The sequence below is a fragment of the Rhincodon typus genome, chromosome 38, assembly GCF_021869965.1.
Source record: "Rhincodon typus isolate 14 chromosome 38, sRhiTyp1.1, whole genome shotgun sequence".
In the NCBI taxonomy this organism is placed as follows: domain Eukaryota; kingdom Metazoa; phylum Chordata; class Chondrichthyes; order Orectolobiformes; family Rhincodontidae; genus Rhincodon; species Rhincodon typus.
The window spans coordinates 8441662-8459383 of NC_063369.1; the positions used below are offsets into that span (position 1 = coordinate 8441662).

General features: G+C 43.2%; 1 protein-coding gene across 11 annotated transcripts in view; it reads left to right on the forward strand.

Annotated features, from left to right (window-relative positions):
* The window catches only part of nfixb (nuclear factor I/Xb), a 421090-nt gene that overhangs the window by 313892 nt on the left and 89476 nt on the right, over positions 1-17722 (forward strand). For all 11 annotated transcript variants that reach the window (XM_048617764.1, XM_048617762.1, XM_048617771.1 and 8 more), the window contains one exon: positions 15908-15982. In XM_048617764.1, the coding sequence (XP_048473721.1) occupies positions 15908-15982 (75 nt within the window). The remainder of the gene's footprint in view (positions 1-15907; positions 15983-17722) is intronic.

Sequence of the window (17722 nt, forward strand, 5' to 3'; positions counted from 1 at the left end):
AATTCTTTACTGCAGAGGGCTGAAAAGGCTTGGATCATTAGGTGTATTTAAGGCTGGGATTTTTAGCCAGTAAGGGGATCAAGGGTTACAGGAATAAGATGGGAAACCGGAGATGAGGATTATTCGATCAGCCAAGATCTCACTAATTGGCAGAGAAGACTAGATGGGCTGAATGGCCTATTTTTGCTTCTGTGGTTTATAGTTTTAAAGAAGGTTAAACACAGCTCAAGAACGATGTTTATGTAGGTAGTCCAAGAGAGTACATGATTTCTTTGGGTAGGTGTGTGAATTTAGTTTTGTCCGGCATAACTGTGACAGCTGATACTTGTACAAAGGGACACAGGCTGCCAACAACTCTTATCTGTTTTATCTAAATGAGCTTTTAAAATAAGGTTACCCAGATCAACAGCCAAGTACTTCAGTGTAATATGCAATCTTAAACCTCAGAGAACACAAATTACGCGTCTTATGACCACTTGCCCTCCTGTGGTGCTTTGATGTGCACCACAGCGGTAATTGTAGGTTGTAGCATGGATTGACTGAGGATTGAACTGGTACTTGTTATCAGCCATTAGAGTCAGGTACTGTGACAACTTGCAAACCACAGCAATTTGCATTTATATAGCACCTTTAATGCACTAAAACACCCCTAGGTGCTTTGCAGAGCCATAATCAAACAAAATGTTGGCGTTGAGCCACACAGAGAGATATAGAGACAAGTGATCAAAAGCTGGAGTGGAGAGAGGTATACTTTAAGGAGCATTTTAATGGAGGAAAGGAACTGGAGAGGCAAAGATTCATTGCTGCAAAACAAAATCATCAGAAGGTACATTTAATGCTGATTAACACTGAAAATGTGTATTATCCTATGGGCTCCCTGCCAGGGAGTGAATTTGTGGCCTGTCATCCTTTTCAACTGTGCAATTTAATAATTATCCACTTTTTTATTGTTTTGCAAAAAATTATTATTTTCCATTTTACCTTTGACTTTAATTTGGCTTTCTCATCCTTGTTCCGCCTCCCCTTCTGTCGGGTGTCCCTTCCACAGTGTGGGTCTGTGTCAACAGGACACCAGTCAACAACCAGTCAATGCAATAACTCTTTATTTCCAAGTGCAGGCAGCCAGTGGTGGTTGGTTAAAGGTGGAGGCAACCCTCTAAGCGCAGCCTAGACTCTCATGGCACAGTGGTAAAGTCCCTACCTCTAGGCCAGGAGGCCCAAGTTCAAGTCTCATCTGTTCCCAAGGTGTGTTATAACATCCCTGAGACAGGTTGATCAGGAAAATATCTAGAGTCTTCAGGGGTTCAACCAGGGAGGAAGAACATGGGGGTGATTCCCAAGAAAGTGCCTTCACTGAGAAAGTAAGAGAACTTTTCTTGCAGCGCATTAGTCTGCTCTTATAAAAATCATGGATATGACGGTGGGAAGAGAAAGGCCTCCTGACTGACAGTCAAGAGACATTCAGTTGAGGTGTGTTCCATCTCCAACAGGAACAGGAAGGAGGGAAACCATGATACACGGTATAGTCAGTAAAGTATAGACAGTGGCCATTCAGCCCATCAAGCCAGGCCTGCTATCTGCAGTGCAATCCATTCAGTCCTCATCCCTTGCTCCAATCCTGTACCCCCTGCATGTTTAATCTCCCAAGTGCCCATACAACTCCCCTCTTGTAATCATTGATCATTTCTACTTCAACTGCCCTTGTAGGCAGCAATCACTAATGCTTGCTGCTTAGAAAATGTCCTTCCTCAACAGTGTCGGTCCTGTCCAAGATTTTCAATTTGCTTTCCCACACTCTTAACCATCACCCAATGTGAACAATGTTTCCTTATCTGTCTCATCTAAATCTGGCATAGCCTTGTGCACCTGTTGGATAGGTGCGGGAGGCGACTGTGTTTGCGCAGGTATGGGGTTGATACTGGGACTGACTGCAGAGAGTCAGCATGGACTCAATAGGCGGAATTGGCCTCCTGTCTGCCTTAATGAGTCTGATTCTCTACCCCTCTCATTCACCTAGCCCTGCAACATGAACTCCTATAGGAAACAATAGCGACGATGAACATAGGAATAGCAGTAGGCCATTCAGCCCAAAGCTGGTCCACCATTCAATGAGATCATGGCTGATCTGTGGCCTATATCCATATACCTGCCTTTGGCCCATATCCCTTAACAAAAATGATCTATCTCCGACTTAAAATTAAAACTTATCCAGCATCTCTGTGGAAGAGAGTTCCAAATATCTACCATGTTGAAACCCATGCCAACTGGAATAAGTTTCTCTGGACTGCTCCAATCCCCACTTGTGATTAAAATCAGTCCAAGCAAACTAATGATCCACACACTCTTTAGAAAGGCACTTTACTTCAATGTGCCGTGATGTGATTTCTGCCTCAGTTGGGATTTGCTCCAGAAAAGGTCAGTGTTCATCTCACCGGGCAGCAATGTATTCTAGAGGTTCGTCATTCCCTAGGAATGTCCAGTGTAACTCCCCCAGGATTGGCCAGGACTGTCCAGGAATCTGAAGTTAACCCCTAGGGCACTGCTGTGAGCGAGCCCAGGAAACAAATAAAATGGTGGGGATGGGGATAGGGGAGGTTGCAATTAAGTTATAATTTTCTTTACACACTTCTGTTTTCCACTTGGGACCATGGACAAAAATTGAATCAAGCAGCACTCAATTGTTTTATCGGCTTTCCCAATTGGCTGCAGGAAAGCAGGGCAGAGTGAGGACGGGCAGGGTGATCAGTGAACAGGAGTGTGGATGTGGGGACAGTTTGGAAGGCAGAGGCCATGGTTTACACCCCGAGCCCCGGAGTCGACAACTCACTATTTTGATGCCCGTCTGTAGCTGGCTCTTTTCATCCACCGCCGCCACTGGCTGCACGTGACACAGAGACAGTGTCATTGTCCTATCTATCACTACATTGACCCTGCAACAATGCAGAATGAATGGGGACAGTCTGGGTCAAGGCCACTGTGCCCTCAAAACTTTAAAATAAAACAGAATCAACGAGAAGATGTATGTAGGAGAATAAATGAGTGAGGAGGGATGAAAGTAAGTAACTGTTTATGTTGTATTCAATAGGCTTTTTAAAAAAAACACTATTTTTAAAGTGTATTGAAAAGAGAATAAAAGAGTGAAGTTTAGTGTTCATAGTATGTGTGTGTTCACCTTTGAGTATATTAATCTGGTCATTGTTTGTTTCTCTGATAGGGTCTAGCCTGCTCTACTCCGACCTGTGGTAGTAAATTTATGACCCAGCCGTTGCAAATCCATTTTTTTTTGTACCTCTGCTCTCCCTCATGGTTTTGAAAAGAACAGAAGCTAAATCTTGACCTCTGTGATTTAGCAAGTATCATGGAATTCTGCTTCTTCACCATGTCTACACATGCCATTCAGTATTGTGCCAATGGAATGCACCAACCTACCCTCCTCCTGTTTTCTTGCCATTTACAAATTCAGTCAGTCTCTTTCAAATCCTATATGGAGAGGTGATAGCCTAGTGATATCGTCACTAGACTGTTAATCCAGAGACCCATGTTCAGGGGATCTGGTTTTGAATCCTGCCATGGCAGATGGTGGAATTTGAATCCAATAAAAATTTGGAATTAAATGTCTAATGATGATCATGAATAAATTGTGGTTTGTCAGGGTAAAATTCATCTGGTTCACTAATGCCCTGTAGGGAAAGAAACTGCCAGCATGGTCTGGCTTACATGTGACTCCAGACCCATAGCAATGTGGTTGACTCCTAACTGCCCTTTGGGAAATTAGGGATGGGCAATAAATGCTGGGCTAGCTTCAATTCTGAGGAAGAAATACTTCTGCCTTGCTCACAGGTTTCTCAGGACACTTAAGCAGGCCATTCAGCCCATCACCTGTGTGTGCTGGCTCCCGGGAATGAGCAACTCACTCCGTGCCATGTTGTCTTCACCCTGTAACCCTGCATACTGTTCCTGCTCAGTCCCACAATCCCTTCTCAATGAAAACCTCCCTCCAGCACACCCTTGGACACAGTGACGCTCACTCACTGTGGAGGGTGAGAAAATTCAAACAGGGCTCCCCATAATAATCTGGCATTTTCTGCCACTCACATAGGGTCATGATTATGGGACAGGATGAGTCTAATTCACCCAGAAGGTCAACACCAGCAACTCCACAGGAGCAAGGCAAGAAGCTAGGGTAAGCTTAGTGTTTGGGTTAGCGTTAGGATTAACCATTGGCTTGCTCACACAGCACTGGATTAAAATGCATTGAACATTAGTGGTCAAACTCTGAGCAAATATGCATGCCAGAAGTAGGAAAACACATTAGCAGTAAAAAACAAAATCAGTTGTGCTTAGAACCCCTATCAGCCACTATTCCTGATGAATGTCAAAATATGGAAAATCTATCTAGATTGTAGAATAGACTCGAGCCTACTCCGTATTCCTCCCATATTATGCCATCTGCTCCATTCCTGACCTCCATGGTTATCAATGGGGATCAGCAGGGAAACTAAGCTGAGCTGTATAACCTTGCAGTGTCTGTTCAGCACAGTGTACGTGGAAGTAAACCACAGAGGCAAGGGTGTATTGCTCTATAAATAGTCAGCGAGTTGCGGACGCAGTGAAATATCGATGGGTTAACGCTGTGTGCAGCAATGATGCTGATCCCACTGACGGTGCGAGGTTCCTGTTCGATCAGCATGCCACCTCACTGGCACCAGGAGCTGTTAAAAGGACTACTGCTACATACAGTGCCCTGGCAGCATTCAGAACAGAGAGGCATGAGGTGCTGTTACCATTCATCTCTGGTGCTAATGTTTGTTTTAACAATTGTTCAACAAATGAAACACATTTGCATTTTGGAGCACAGTGATCACAGAGTGACTACACAGACTATTTACCAACACCTGTACAGGATACATTGATATGCCTATGGTAAAGTCACCATAGTCCCACTGTCTCATTAGTGGTGGTTTAATCTGAGTGTCACCACACCCCAGGCTGAGAAGGAGAGTCCTTCATGGTAACTTCAGTTGGTACAGGAATTGAACCCATGTTGTTGGCATCACTCTGCATTGCAAATCAGCCATCCAATTCCCTACATACATGTATATACACCCACCCACCCACCCACACACACATACATACACACACTTGCATGTACTGATATGTCGCTACATGCACCAGCACACGTACACACATCTACAGTCACAAACTCACACACATTTACAAACAGATATATTCTTACCTTACACACTATGCACAGACACTTGCTCATATACATACAGCACATGCATGTACCTCTTGTTACATAAACACACAGATTACACACATGCACAGTCACATAAAGCTACACAATATGCCTGAAGGAAAAGCCATATTTTTGAATCCTCACTGTGATGTGGGTTTTGTGTCCAGTAGAGTATTTATACCAGATGATGAACTGCTGGTGACAGTTAGAAATGTGGTAATGTGGTATTGAAAGAGCCAACAGACATTTACCACAGCTCCTGATATTTACATATATTACGGTTACTTCAGTGTCTGGACTAATATTAAGATGTTCAGGTACAAACAGTAACACACTTCTATCAGTGTGCTATGCTTCAAGTGGCCCCAGTTAAGATGGAGTCTGAGACCTTTATACTGTTTGGTCATATGTTATCAAACTGTTCGGAAGGACAGATAGGAAGGTAAGGGAGGTGGTGTCGCTCTGATTTTTAAGGATGATATCAGGGTGGTAGTGAGAGATGATGTAGGTTCGACTGAACAAAAGGTTGAATCCATTTGGGTGGAAATTAGGAATAGCAGGAGAAGAAGTCACTGAGAGGTGTGGTCTATAGGCCACCAAATAATGACATTGTGGTGGGGCGGGCAATAAACATAGAAATAGCTAGTGCATGTAAAAACGGTACAGCAATTATCATGGGGGATTTTAATCTACATATCGATTGGTCAAACCAGGTCGGTCATGGCAGCCTTGAGGAGGGGTTCATAGAATGCATCCGCGATAATTTCCTTGAACAATATGTAATGGAACCTACGAGGGAGAAAGCTATCCTAGATCTAGTCCTGTGTAATGAGACAGGAATAATTAATGATCTCACAGTGAGGGATCCTCTCAGAAGGAGCGATCACAGTATGGTCGAATTTAAAATACAGATGGAGCGTGAGATGGTTAAATCCAGTACCAATGTCCTGTGCTTAAACAAAGGAGACTATGATGGGGTGAGGGAGGAGTTAGCTAAGGTAGAATGGGAGCAAAAACTTTATAGTGGGTCAATTGAGGAACAGTGGAGGATTTTCAAAACGATTTTTCACAGTGCTCAGCAGAAGTATATTCCAGTGATGAGGAAGAACTGTAGGAAAACAGTTCGTCAGCCACAGATGTCTAAGGAAATAAAGGAAAGTATCAGGTTGAAAAAAAACACGTACAAAAAAGCAAAGAGTAGTGGGAAACTAGTAGACTGGGAAATCTTTGAAGGCCAACAGAAAGCCCCAAAATGTTATAAAGAAAAGTAAGATAGATTATGAGAATAAACTAGCTCAGAATATAAAAACAGACAGCAAAAGTTTCTATAAATATGTCAATTGTAAAAGAGTAGCGAAGGTAAACATTGGTCCTTTCGAGGATGAGACTGCCAATTTAATAACTGGGAATGAGGAAATAGCCAAGGCATTAAACAGTTATTTTGTGTCGGTCTTCACAGTGGAAGACACAAATAACATGCCGAAAACTGATGGCAAAAAGGTTATAGCAGGTGAGGACCTAGAAACTATCATTATCACTAAGGAGGCAGTGCTGGGCAAGCTAATGGGACTAAAGGTAGACAAGCTGCTGGCCCTGATGAGATGCATCCCAGTGTACTAAAAGAGGTGATGGGGGAAATAGCAAATGCACTAGTAATTATTTACCAAAATTCACTGGACTCTGGGGTGATTCCCGCAGATTGGAAAACAGCCAATATGACGCCACTGTTTAAAAAAGGAAGTAGACAAAAAGCAGGTAACTATAGGCCAGTTAGCTTAACTTTGGTAGTGGGAAAAATGCTTGAATCTATCATTAAGGAAGAAATAGCAAGACATCTGGATATAAATTGTCCCATTGGGAACACCCAGCATGGGTTCATGAAGGGTAGGTCATGTTTAACTAATTTGGTGGAATTCCTTGAGGACATTACTTGCATGGTAGACAATGGGGAACCCGTGGATGTGGTGTATCTGGATTTCCAGAAGGCATTTGACAAGGTGCCACATCAAAGGCTGCTACATAAGATAAAGTTCCACTGTATTACAGGTAGTGTATTGGCATGGATAGAGGATTGGTTGACTAGTAGAAAGCAAAGAGTAGGGGTAAATGGGTGTTTTTCTGGTTCGCGGTCAGTGGCTAGTGGTGTGCCTCAGGGATCAGTGTTGGGACCGCAACTGTTTACAATTTACAAAGATGATTTGGAATTGGGGACTAAGTGTGGTGTGTCAAAATTTGCAGATGACACTAAGTTGAGTGGTAGAGCAAAGTGTGCAGAAGATGCTGAAAGTCTGCAGAGGGATATAAATAGTCTAAGTGAGTGGGCAAAGGTCTGGCAGATGGAGTACAATGTTGATAAGTGTGAGATCATCCATTTTGGTAGGAATAACAGCAAAATGGTTTTAAATGGTATAAAATTTCAGCACGCTGCTGTGCAGAGGGACTCAGTTGTCCTTGTGCATGAATCGCTAAAAGTAGGATTGCAGGTGCAGCAGGTGATTAAAAAGGCAAATGGAATTTTGTCTGTGATTGCTAGAAGGATGGAGTTTAAAAACAGGGAGGCTATGCTGCAGCTGTATATGGTCCTGGTGAGGCCACACCTGGAGAACTGTGTGCAGTTTTGGTCTCCTTACTTGAGAAGGGATATACTAGCACTGGAGAGGGTGCAGAGGAGATTCACTCAGTTGATTCCAGAGTTGAGAGGGTTGGATTATGAGGAGAGACTGAGTAGACTGGGATTATACTCATTGGAATTCAAAAGAATGAGGGGAGATCTTATAGAAACATATAAGATTATGAAGGGAATAGATAAGGTGGACACAGGGAGTTTGTTTCCGCTAGCAGGTGAAACTAAGACTAGGGGCATAGCCGCAAAATAAAGGGAAGCAGATGTAGGACTGAGGTCAGGAGGAACTTCTTCACCCAAAGCGTTGTGAATCTGTGGAATTCCCTGTCCAGTGAAGCGGTTGAAGCTACCTCGCTGAATGTTTTTAAGGCAAGGCTCGATAAATTTTTGAACAGTAAAGGAATTAAGGGTTATGGTGAGCGGGTGGGTAAGTGGAGCTGAGTCTCAAAAAGATCAGCCATGATCTTATTAAATAGCGGGGCAGGCTCGAGGGGCCAGATGGCCTACTCCTGCTCCTAGTTCTTATGTTCTTATACCATGATGATATAAGCATGTCCCTTAAAGGTATAATTCAGACCAGCTGTGAGACACAACATAACAATATTCACACCCACTTACTAAGAGCACACGTATCCACATACAAACATACATGTACAAATCCGAACAGTGGCAGACATGTGCAGACTGCCTATGAATGTGCTCAGAACCAGGCCCAGTATTGTTGTAGTAAAACATCAGGTTTTAGAACTGAAGTGGTGCAATCTTGAGGACAAGGAAAACCTAGTGGATTAAATACTGATACAAGTTAAGGGAGGGATTAATTGCTGTTAACCGAGAGTTGTTAGGCTGTGGGATACTTGACCAAAACCTGGTGGATGTGAAGTCCATAATCCTTTTTGCAAGAGATGAGGATAAATTCTAAAAAGCAAAAGTTGATGAAGAGAGAGTGAGGAACAGAATGGTTGCATAGTTCACTCAGAAAACTGGAATAGATGCAATTGCTAAGTTACTGTAAATGGTAGCTTACTTGAGACAGGGATTGCTATTTCCTGGGAGGAAGATGATATAATCACAGCCATTTCTGGCTAACTCTGAACTTACTTATCTCCTCTTCAATGCCAAAAGGTCTCCTATCCAGCATCCAGCTGCACACATACCAGGCCTTTCACCACCTGCCATCCATACCTCTGTATTCCCTTGGAGAAGGTGGCAGTCAGATTGAACCTCTGAACAATTGTGGGGGCTGCTTTTTTCTCCCCATGAGCTTTAGGTTTAATCCCACTGTCCTGTTCGCTTCACACGCCCTGCATTCTTGCTTTCTGTCAAGGTGCTGTCTAAATCCCTTGGTGAATAAAGCTGAGACTGAACTCCAACAACAGGGATAGGCTGGGCATTTCCACACTCTGATTACATTCTGTGCAAAGAAATTCGACTGAACTCACTTCAACCTGATGATTATCTTCAATCTGTTCTCCATCATTGCAGCCTCATCAACAGGTTGGATTGCCAACTCTGGCTGCACAGGAAGAGGTTGTGCCCTTCACCCCGCATCCTCCCCACTGCTGCCAGTGATTGGCTGTAGACTCTTCTCCCTCACCAGGGCAACTACCTTCCTACAGTCAATTGTAAAACCATGAAACTGTAAGATGTAGGCCATTCAGCCCATCAAGATTCATCTGCCAATTGATGAGGTCATGGCTGATCTAATAATCCTCAACTCCACTTTTCTGCCTTACCCTAATAGCCCTTGCTTCCCTTACTGATTAAACACCTGTCTCAACCTTGAACCTACTTAATGACCCAGCCTCAACAGCCCTCTGTGGTAAAGAATTCCACAGATTCACTATCCTCAGAGGGAAGAAATTCCTCCTCATCTCTGTCTTATACATGTGACCCCTTATTCTGAGATTATACCCTCTGGTCCTAGACTGTCCCACATGCGGAAACAACCTCTCTGCATCCACCCTGTCATAGAATCATGCAGCATGGAAACAAGCTCTTCAGCCCAACTCATCCATGCCAACCAGATTTCTTAAACTGAACTAGTCCCATTTGCCTTGATCTGGTGTATATATCTCTAAACCTGTCCTATCCATATACCAGTACAAATGTCTTTTAAATGTTGTAATACTAGCCTTAAATATTTCATTGAGGTCTTTTCTCATTCTTGTAAACTCCCAATCAGTACAGTCCCAGATGAGGTTCTCTCTGCCCTATGGGGTCCTTGACATAAAGATCCCAAGGCACTGTATTTCAAAGAGAAAAGCAGGGAGGAGGGTGACCCGGAATGAAGGAACTTGGAAATATTCAGCATCTGTGGGGACAGTGGCAGAGTTGAGGGGCTGAATTTTCCATATCAGGAGACAGTTTGTGCTGGGGGTATGGGCAGACACGGCAAAGGGCGATCTTGAGGGCCTCCATGAGTACTAATGAAGGGAGGGGTCTTATGGGCAAAGCCGGTGATAGCAGGATGCGGGAAATGTGGAATCTGCTGTCCCTCATTTAACGGGCTGTGAAAGTTCCCAAGAAGCTTGTTCATGAGCAAGGAAGAGGCAGGAGCTGATCTTCCAATTACAAGTCATCACAGCCCTGGCTCAGTTCAGACAGTGCACTGCTACCATGGAAGACACAGGGCATTTTAGTAAGAAGAAGTTTGCCACCCCCACCCTGTCCCAACACTGGGTGAGCAGATGAAGCACCATTTAGAATCGCTCAGCTGATTCTCCGAATGCCAATCTTCTGTCTCCCTTAGAGCTCGCTGCCACTAATGGCACACTGGGCCCACTAAGAGGGTATCAACACTTGTGGGTGGCATTGCGTGAGTGACACTGATGCACACATGCACACGCACGCTCACACTGACACACATCAGGACATGGACATCATCTGCACTCTGTGTTACCAACTGGAATTCGAAAATTGTGCCACATTTCAGAAAGCGATGATGGGTCATTGACCTGAAATGCTAACCTGTTTCTCTCTCTCTCTCTGCTGAATATTCCCAGTGCATTTTGTTTTATTTCAACTTTCCAGCATCCTCTATATTTTTGTCCTGATCTCCATCCCCTTCCACATGCTCTGTTAGTAATTTAATGAATCCCTCAATCACCAGAATTATTATAGCGCAGAAGGAGACCATTCAGTCCAACATCTCTTCACCAGCTGTATTATGTGTTATCTAATGCCAATCTCCTGCCTTTTCCCCCATGTCTCCATAGCATCATTATCTAATCAAACGCCCAGTGTCCTTTTGAATGACTCCATTGAACCTGCCTCCACCACTTTTCCAGGCAGCTCATTCCAGACCCTAATTACTCGCTGTGTGAAAAAGTCTTTTCTCACATCACCCTTGCTTATCTTTCTACATTCTAGCCTCTACACCTTAGGAAGGATGTAAGGCCTTGGGAGGGTGTGGAGGAAATAAGATCAGAATTAAGGAATTTGGTTACATAGAGAGACTAGTGAAGCTGGGACTGTTCTCCTCTGAGCGAAGAAAGTTAAAAGGTTTCGTGGGATGTGGCTCTCACTGGCAAGGTCAATATTTGTTGCCCTTCCTTAATGCCCTTGAACCAAGTGGCTCACTCAGCCATTTCAGAGGGCAGTTAGGAGATAGCCACATTGATATGGGTCTGGAGTTACATATAGGCCATACCATGGAAGGGCTGCAGATACCCTAAGGGATGGTAATAGATCGAATGGGTTTTTTTACAATAGTCACTAATTTTCAGATTTATTAAGTGAATTTAAATACCATGGTGAGATTTAAAACAACACCCCCAGAAGGTGAAGCCTGGACCTCTGAATTAAAAATGCAACATTACCACCACACCACGATCTCAAAGTTGCTAAGAGTTTTGATAGAGGAGAGAGGGAAAAACCATTTCCAGTGGCAAAACATTGAGGAGCATCAAAGGACAACAACTTAAGACAACAGAAAAAAAATAGCTGGTGGAGTTAGGGGAGGACAGTGTGGGTGTTGGGAGACTCAGAGAAGAGGATGGTAGGGGAGCGATGATAAGATTCTTTTAACTTTTGTCACACAGCAGATTATGGTGATCTGGAATGGAGGCTGATTTAAAAGTGACTTTCAAATGGGAATTTGGCAAATACTTAATGAGGAAGAACAAAATACAAAGCAATGAGGAAAGAGCTGGGCCAGGTGGGATGATGGGATTAATCGCTTCATTCTTTCAACGTGCCCCCACAAGGATGATGGAGTGAATGGCCTCTATCTGATCTGTAAGATTCTTGGCAGAATAGTTTCCCAGGACTTGTACCCAAAACCGAGACTTCACATCAACTTAAATGTTACTCCTTGGGGCTCCCTGCATTCTGGGCTGTAACTTTCCCAAGGTTTTGCAATGAAAGTAAAATGTACCACACTGCCAGTTAAAAACTGACATCTATGTTTAACAAATTGCACTCCAGAGGGCAGTAATCTAATGTCCCAGCTACCTTTGTGCCTCCATCTATCATTTCAACAATTTGGAATTAATTTGACAGAAGTAGCAAAGTATGAGCAAGTTTTAAGTTCTCCACCGGAAGATAATGCAAGTTTTAGACATAACATTTTCGCTGCCCTGACATTGCTTAATTAAAACCATTTGCGGAAAGGGTTAAAACTCTGGTCTCAAACTGAACCAGAGTGCTCATAATCTGAGCACTAAATTTAACCCCAGCCTGACCTCTCAAACCCATACTCCCTCCATTGCAGTGAATGTTTCTAGATTAATCATCAATCCAACTGAACCCTTCTTATCCCTCATCTTCCTCTTCATCCTAATGTTACCTTCACTCATCTGGTCTTCTGATGGGGAAACTCTTTGCGAAAACATCCCTCCCAAAGTGAGGGAGTTCAGCTCACCATCTCCTTTAGAAATATTCTTCAAAACAATGTGTTGGGACATGATCTAATACACCTCTGGAGCAGTTGGGACTTGGCCTAATCCTCTTGTTCCTGAGGTAGGGACACCACCACACACCACAAGAGCCCTCACTGCCTTCTTTATATTCTTGACTTAATGTTTCTCTTCCTGTTCATCCCCTGAAGGAAGCGCTGTTGTTCGTTTTCCCACATTAATTCATTTCCTTTGGGCATTCCCCAATCTCCCAGCTTTCTGCGTTTGACTGAAAATTGTCTGGACTGTCAGAGGAGCAGTTCAAAGAGCAGGAGATTAGAATTTTTATAAATGCAAGTTAGGGTCATTGATACAGCAACGCGCCAACAATTTGCTCGTTTATTGTTGACCTAATTCTCCCCCTATTATTTCCTAGCTCTGGAGAACCCTTTGTCAAGTCCCTAACCCCGGAGTAAGTGTGAGTCTGCATTTAAGGTTCCTCACCATGGAAATTACAGATTTGCATTGATATAGCAACATCAGGATGCCCTGAAGTGCTTTGCAGTCAATCAAATACTTTTGACATGTTGCCACTTTTGCAAAGGAGGGAATGCAGCATCCAGTTTGTGCTCAGAAAGCTCCCACAAGCTGCAACACCATGACATAGCAACAGGAGTAGACCATTCAGCCCCTCAAGCCTGTTCCACCATTCATGGGGAACGTGGCTAATCTGGGGCTTAACTCCATACGCCTGCAAGAGAAACAGTAATTGCTGGAGAAACTCAGCAGATCTGACAGCACTTGTGGGAAGAGAGAGAGAGAGCAGAGTTAATGCTTCGAGTCCAGTGACCCTTATTCAGAACCTGCCTTTGGCCTATGTCCCTTAATGCCATGGCTTGACCAGAATCGGATTTCAAACTAACAGCTGATCCACACTCCATTGCCATTTGTGGAAGAGAGTTCCAAACCTCTACCACTCTTTGTGTGTGGAAATACTTCCCAACATCTCACCTGAACAATCTGACCCTAATTTTTAGAGTATGCTCCCTTGTTCTAGAAACTTCAAACATTGGAAATTGTTTATCTTGATCTATGTTGTCTTTTCCTGCTGTTTCCAATGACCAAACAATCTGCTTCTTGCGGTGCTGATTGAGGGATAAATATTGCCTGGGACACTGGGGAGAGCTCCCCCAGTAGTGCCACAGAACATAGCAGTTTAACGTCTCGGCCAAAGGAAGGAATGGTCTTTGAGCAGGGTCAGAATGTCAGCTTGGATGCTGTCACAAGTATTAGATTTGGAAACTCATAACCTTGTGACTCAGTCACACAAGTTACGCTGCATTACATTGGGAAGGTGATGGCCTAGGTATTATCACTGGACTGTTAATGCAGAGACCCAGGGTCATGTATTCAAATCCCACCACGGCAGATAGTGAAATTCGAGTTCAGTGTAAATCTGGAATTAAAAGTTAAATGATGACCACGAAACCATTGTCAGGAAAAACCAATCTAGTTTGCTAATCCCCTTTACGGAAGGAAACTGCTATCATTAGCTGGTCTGAACTATATATGACTCCAGACCTACAGCAATGGGATTGACTTGTAACTGCCCTCTGGCAGTTAGGGATGGGTATTATATGCTGGCCTGGCCAGTGATGCCCTCATCCCGTGAATGAATAAATAAAAAACGTTCAGGCCCAGCTCACACCTAAGAAAGACTAAATTAGATCCATCCTGCTTTCAGTTTGAAGCGCTCTGATGCAGTAGACTTCTGCATGTATTTCTGGACTCTAGGTTCTGTGAATTGAAATCACAGCTCTGCTGAACCTTCACATATTGCCACAACCTACATTAAACCTGGTCATTGCAGTGGAGTTTGGTTTCCAAAGATGTCTTGTCCCTGTTTATGCCTCTAAATTACGAGCAACCTTTTGACAAGAGCAAATTGGCAGATAAATTGTTTGAACTCGTAATTAGTCTGAGCAAAGACATGTGTCCTGTCAGCATGACTGAATATTGTGGCGATTTTTCTTTGCCTCGAGGTGGTGGGAAGGAAGGTGGAAGGAAGAAAATGTGAGAATTGCTCAAACCAGGCATCTGTGAATCAGTCCCTAGGGGAGCTACAGGCTGACTTGATTGACTGACAGTTCTGCATGTCAGACTAGAAATAAATGCTACACGTTTCTGCATCACATTTAGTTTTCAGGGTTCAGTCAATTCATTCCTGCCAGAATAAGGCCCAATGTAAAATCCTCAACAGACCACTATTATAGTGCTCAGCGAGAAAAGCAAGTATTCTGAATTCTGTCAATTTGATCTTTTTGTTTCTGTTTAATTTATTGTGAGGTAATAATCACGATTGGGAAGTTTAGCCTTAACTATTTGCTGTAGCTGTTGTCAGGCCAGTTTAAATGGTTGGGAGTGTACAGTGGTATCACATACCATTACCGGTTTGGATGGGTATATGCCATAGTGTACTGTTTTTTCTGCATTGTATTTATCCAGAATTCTCATGCATTGGCCTCAGTTTGGTTCCTAGCAAACATGGAATTGCCCATTAAATGGTGACAAGTAATAAGTGGGTTGACTGTGGCCCAAATGGCAGGTGGAGTCTTCCCAGTGATATGCGATTTGGGTGCACATTGAAATATCTGCAAACCTGCACCCTCCATTGGCAGAAGTTTGGAATGTGTTTAATTGTGTCCTCTCCCGGTTACCATAGATTTGCTGATACTGAATGTATTGCTAAGTTTTAAAAAGTTAATCCATGGGTCTTTGGGAATTGCTGGCTTCCACCTGCGACACCCATATCTGGTGAATGAATGAGAAAGTAAAACTGAGCGATGGAGAATAGGAATCATACTCTTGTCATTTCCCAATTTGCTTTACTTCACTACTGGCAGCTGTGCTATCGGCCACTCTCCTGCTTTAAGCTCCCTGTCTATTTTTTATTTGATATACATCCAAAATGGGACAGTTGCTGTGATAAGGGCACTGGATAATGTGAATGGTTATTGTGACAGACCTCCAGTACCTCACCAGGTCATGTTGAACCCTGGAAACTGGATGGTCCTGGTGTGACCCCGACAAAGTGAGTAGCTAATGTTGTCTCTTGAAGGTACTGACTCCTCAGGACAGTCCTGTTGTGTGTCATTTTACTCCAGCTTTGAATCATTTTCCAATGACTTTCTTTTCTCTCCTCATCAGGGCATTTGAATTTCCAGGACTGTTTTATTACATCTGGAGTTTTTAGCGTTTCTGAACTTGTGAGAGTGTCGCAAAGTAAGTATTGATTGGTTTGCTTTGGAGATTCTTACACTTTATTTTAAAGGTATTTTTATTGTGTTGAATTATCACAGTTTGTTGCCACCTTGCATTGGTGATGTGATAAATGTACTGGACTATTAATTCCGTACCATCAGGTTACAAGCTATCATGGTTTAACCAGTAAATCTGGAATGAAAGTGTTTAATAATGCTGAGATTGTATGGTTGGGCCTGTACTTATTGGAGATTAGAAGAATGAGAGGCAACTTTATTGAAACATACAAGATTCTTGAGGACTTGACAGGGTAGATGCGGAGAGCTTGTTTCCCCTTGTGGGAGAGTGTAGGAGCAGATGGCATAATCCCAGAGTAAGGGGTCACCTATTTGAGATAGAAATGAGGAGGAATTTCTTCTCTCTGAAGGCTGCAAATCAGTGGCATTGTTTACCACAGACAGCTGTTGAGGTTGGCTCATTAGCTATATTCAAGGCTGAAATAAGCAGATTTTTAATCAGTAAGGGAAATCAAGGGTAATGGGGAAATAGCAGGAATGTGGAGTTGACAATGATCAGATCATTGAATGGTGGAGCAGACCTGATGGGCTGAATGGCCTAAACTGCTCCTATGTCTTATGCTCTTAAGGAGACAGGATGGTGTCATATGTATGTCAGAGTGTGAAGATATGAGGTTATATAAGGAATAGGCGTAGGCCATTTGGCCCATCGAGTCTGTTTTTGTTGTTCCATAAGATCATGGCTGATTTACTGCCTATTTCCCTGCTTGTTGACCAAAGATCTGTCTAAGTCCATCTCAAATGTATTTCGTGACTCAATCTCTAGAGGAGAGTATTCTGAAAGTTAAAGATCCTTTGAGGGAAAACAAACACCACCTCACCTCCAGCTTAAATGGGAGGCTCCTTATTTAGGAAACCCCTCCAAGGGGAATCATCCTCTCAACACGCCCATCCATTTAAACTCTAATCATCACAGGCCCAACCTCGTCAACATTTCTTCTTGACATAGCCCCCACCCCCTATCTCAGAAACGGAGCATGTGATGAGTGAAGCCAACAATGCGGCATTTGTTGTTTGCCATTTATAAACTTGATTGATTTTAAACTGCTTTTATCTTGGTTAATGTACAAAACATATACACGTGTCTTTATTTGCGTTTCGGCCAGGGATAAATTGCTTCACTTGAAACATTTGACTCAACACATTTGATCATTTAAATTGTGCTTTCTTCCTCCTCCAACCATTGTGAAGCAAAGACAGGAGAATTATCTGATAGGGGTTTGCTTACTTGAGTGGTTAGGCCCAAAGCAAACCCTTCCTCTTCAAGCCAGAAATGGTAATTGGGGTTATACAGTTGTTGCTAAATGGGAGTTCAGGGGGGACTGAAAATGCTGAGCCTAGCCTCACCTCCACACGGAATAAATGAGGCACATTGAACAAATGAATTTGAGGAGAAACTAGACAAGTGCATATGGACAAGCACAGAGGAGCAGTAGTGGGCCATTCAACCTCTCAGGCCTGCTCCACCGTGTGATCAGATCAGGGTTGATCTGATTTTTATTTTAAGTTTGGAGATCAAGATTTACAATTGGCACAGTCCCACAGTAAATCCAAGATCTTTGAGCATTTGAAACAAAAATGTATCCAGTAACTCACACAGTTATCCCCTGAGAGGTAGATCAGAGATGACCCAAGGAGTGACCTTTGACTGTGTTCCCTTGACTTGAGTCATCATGATTCTTGC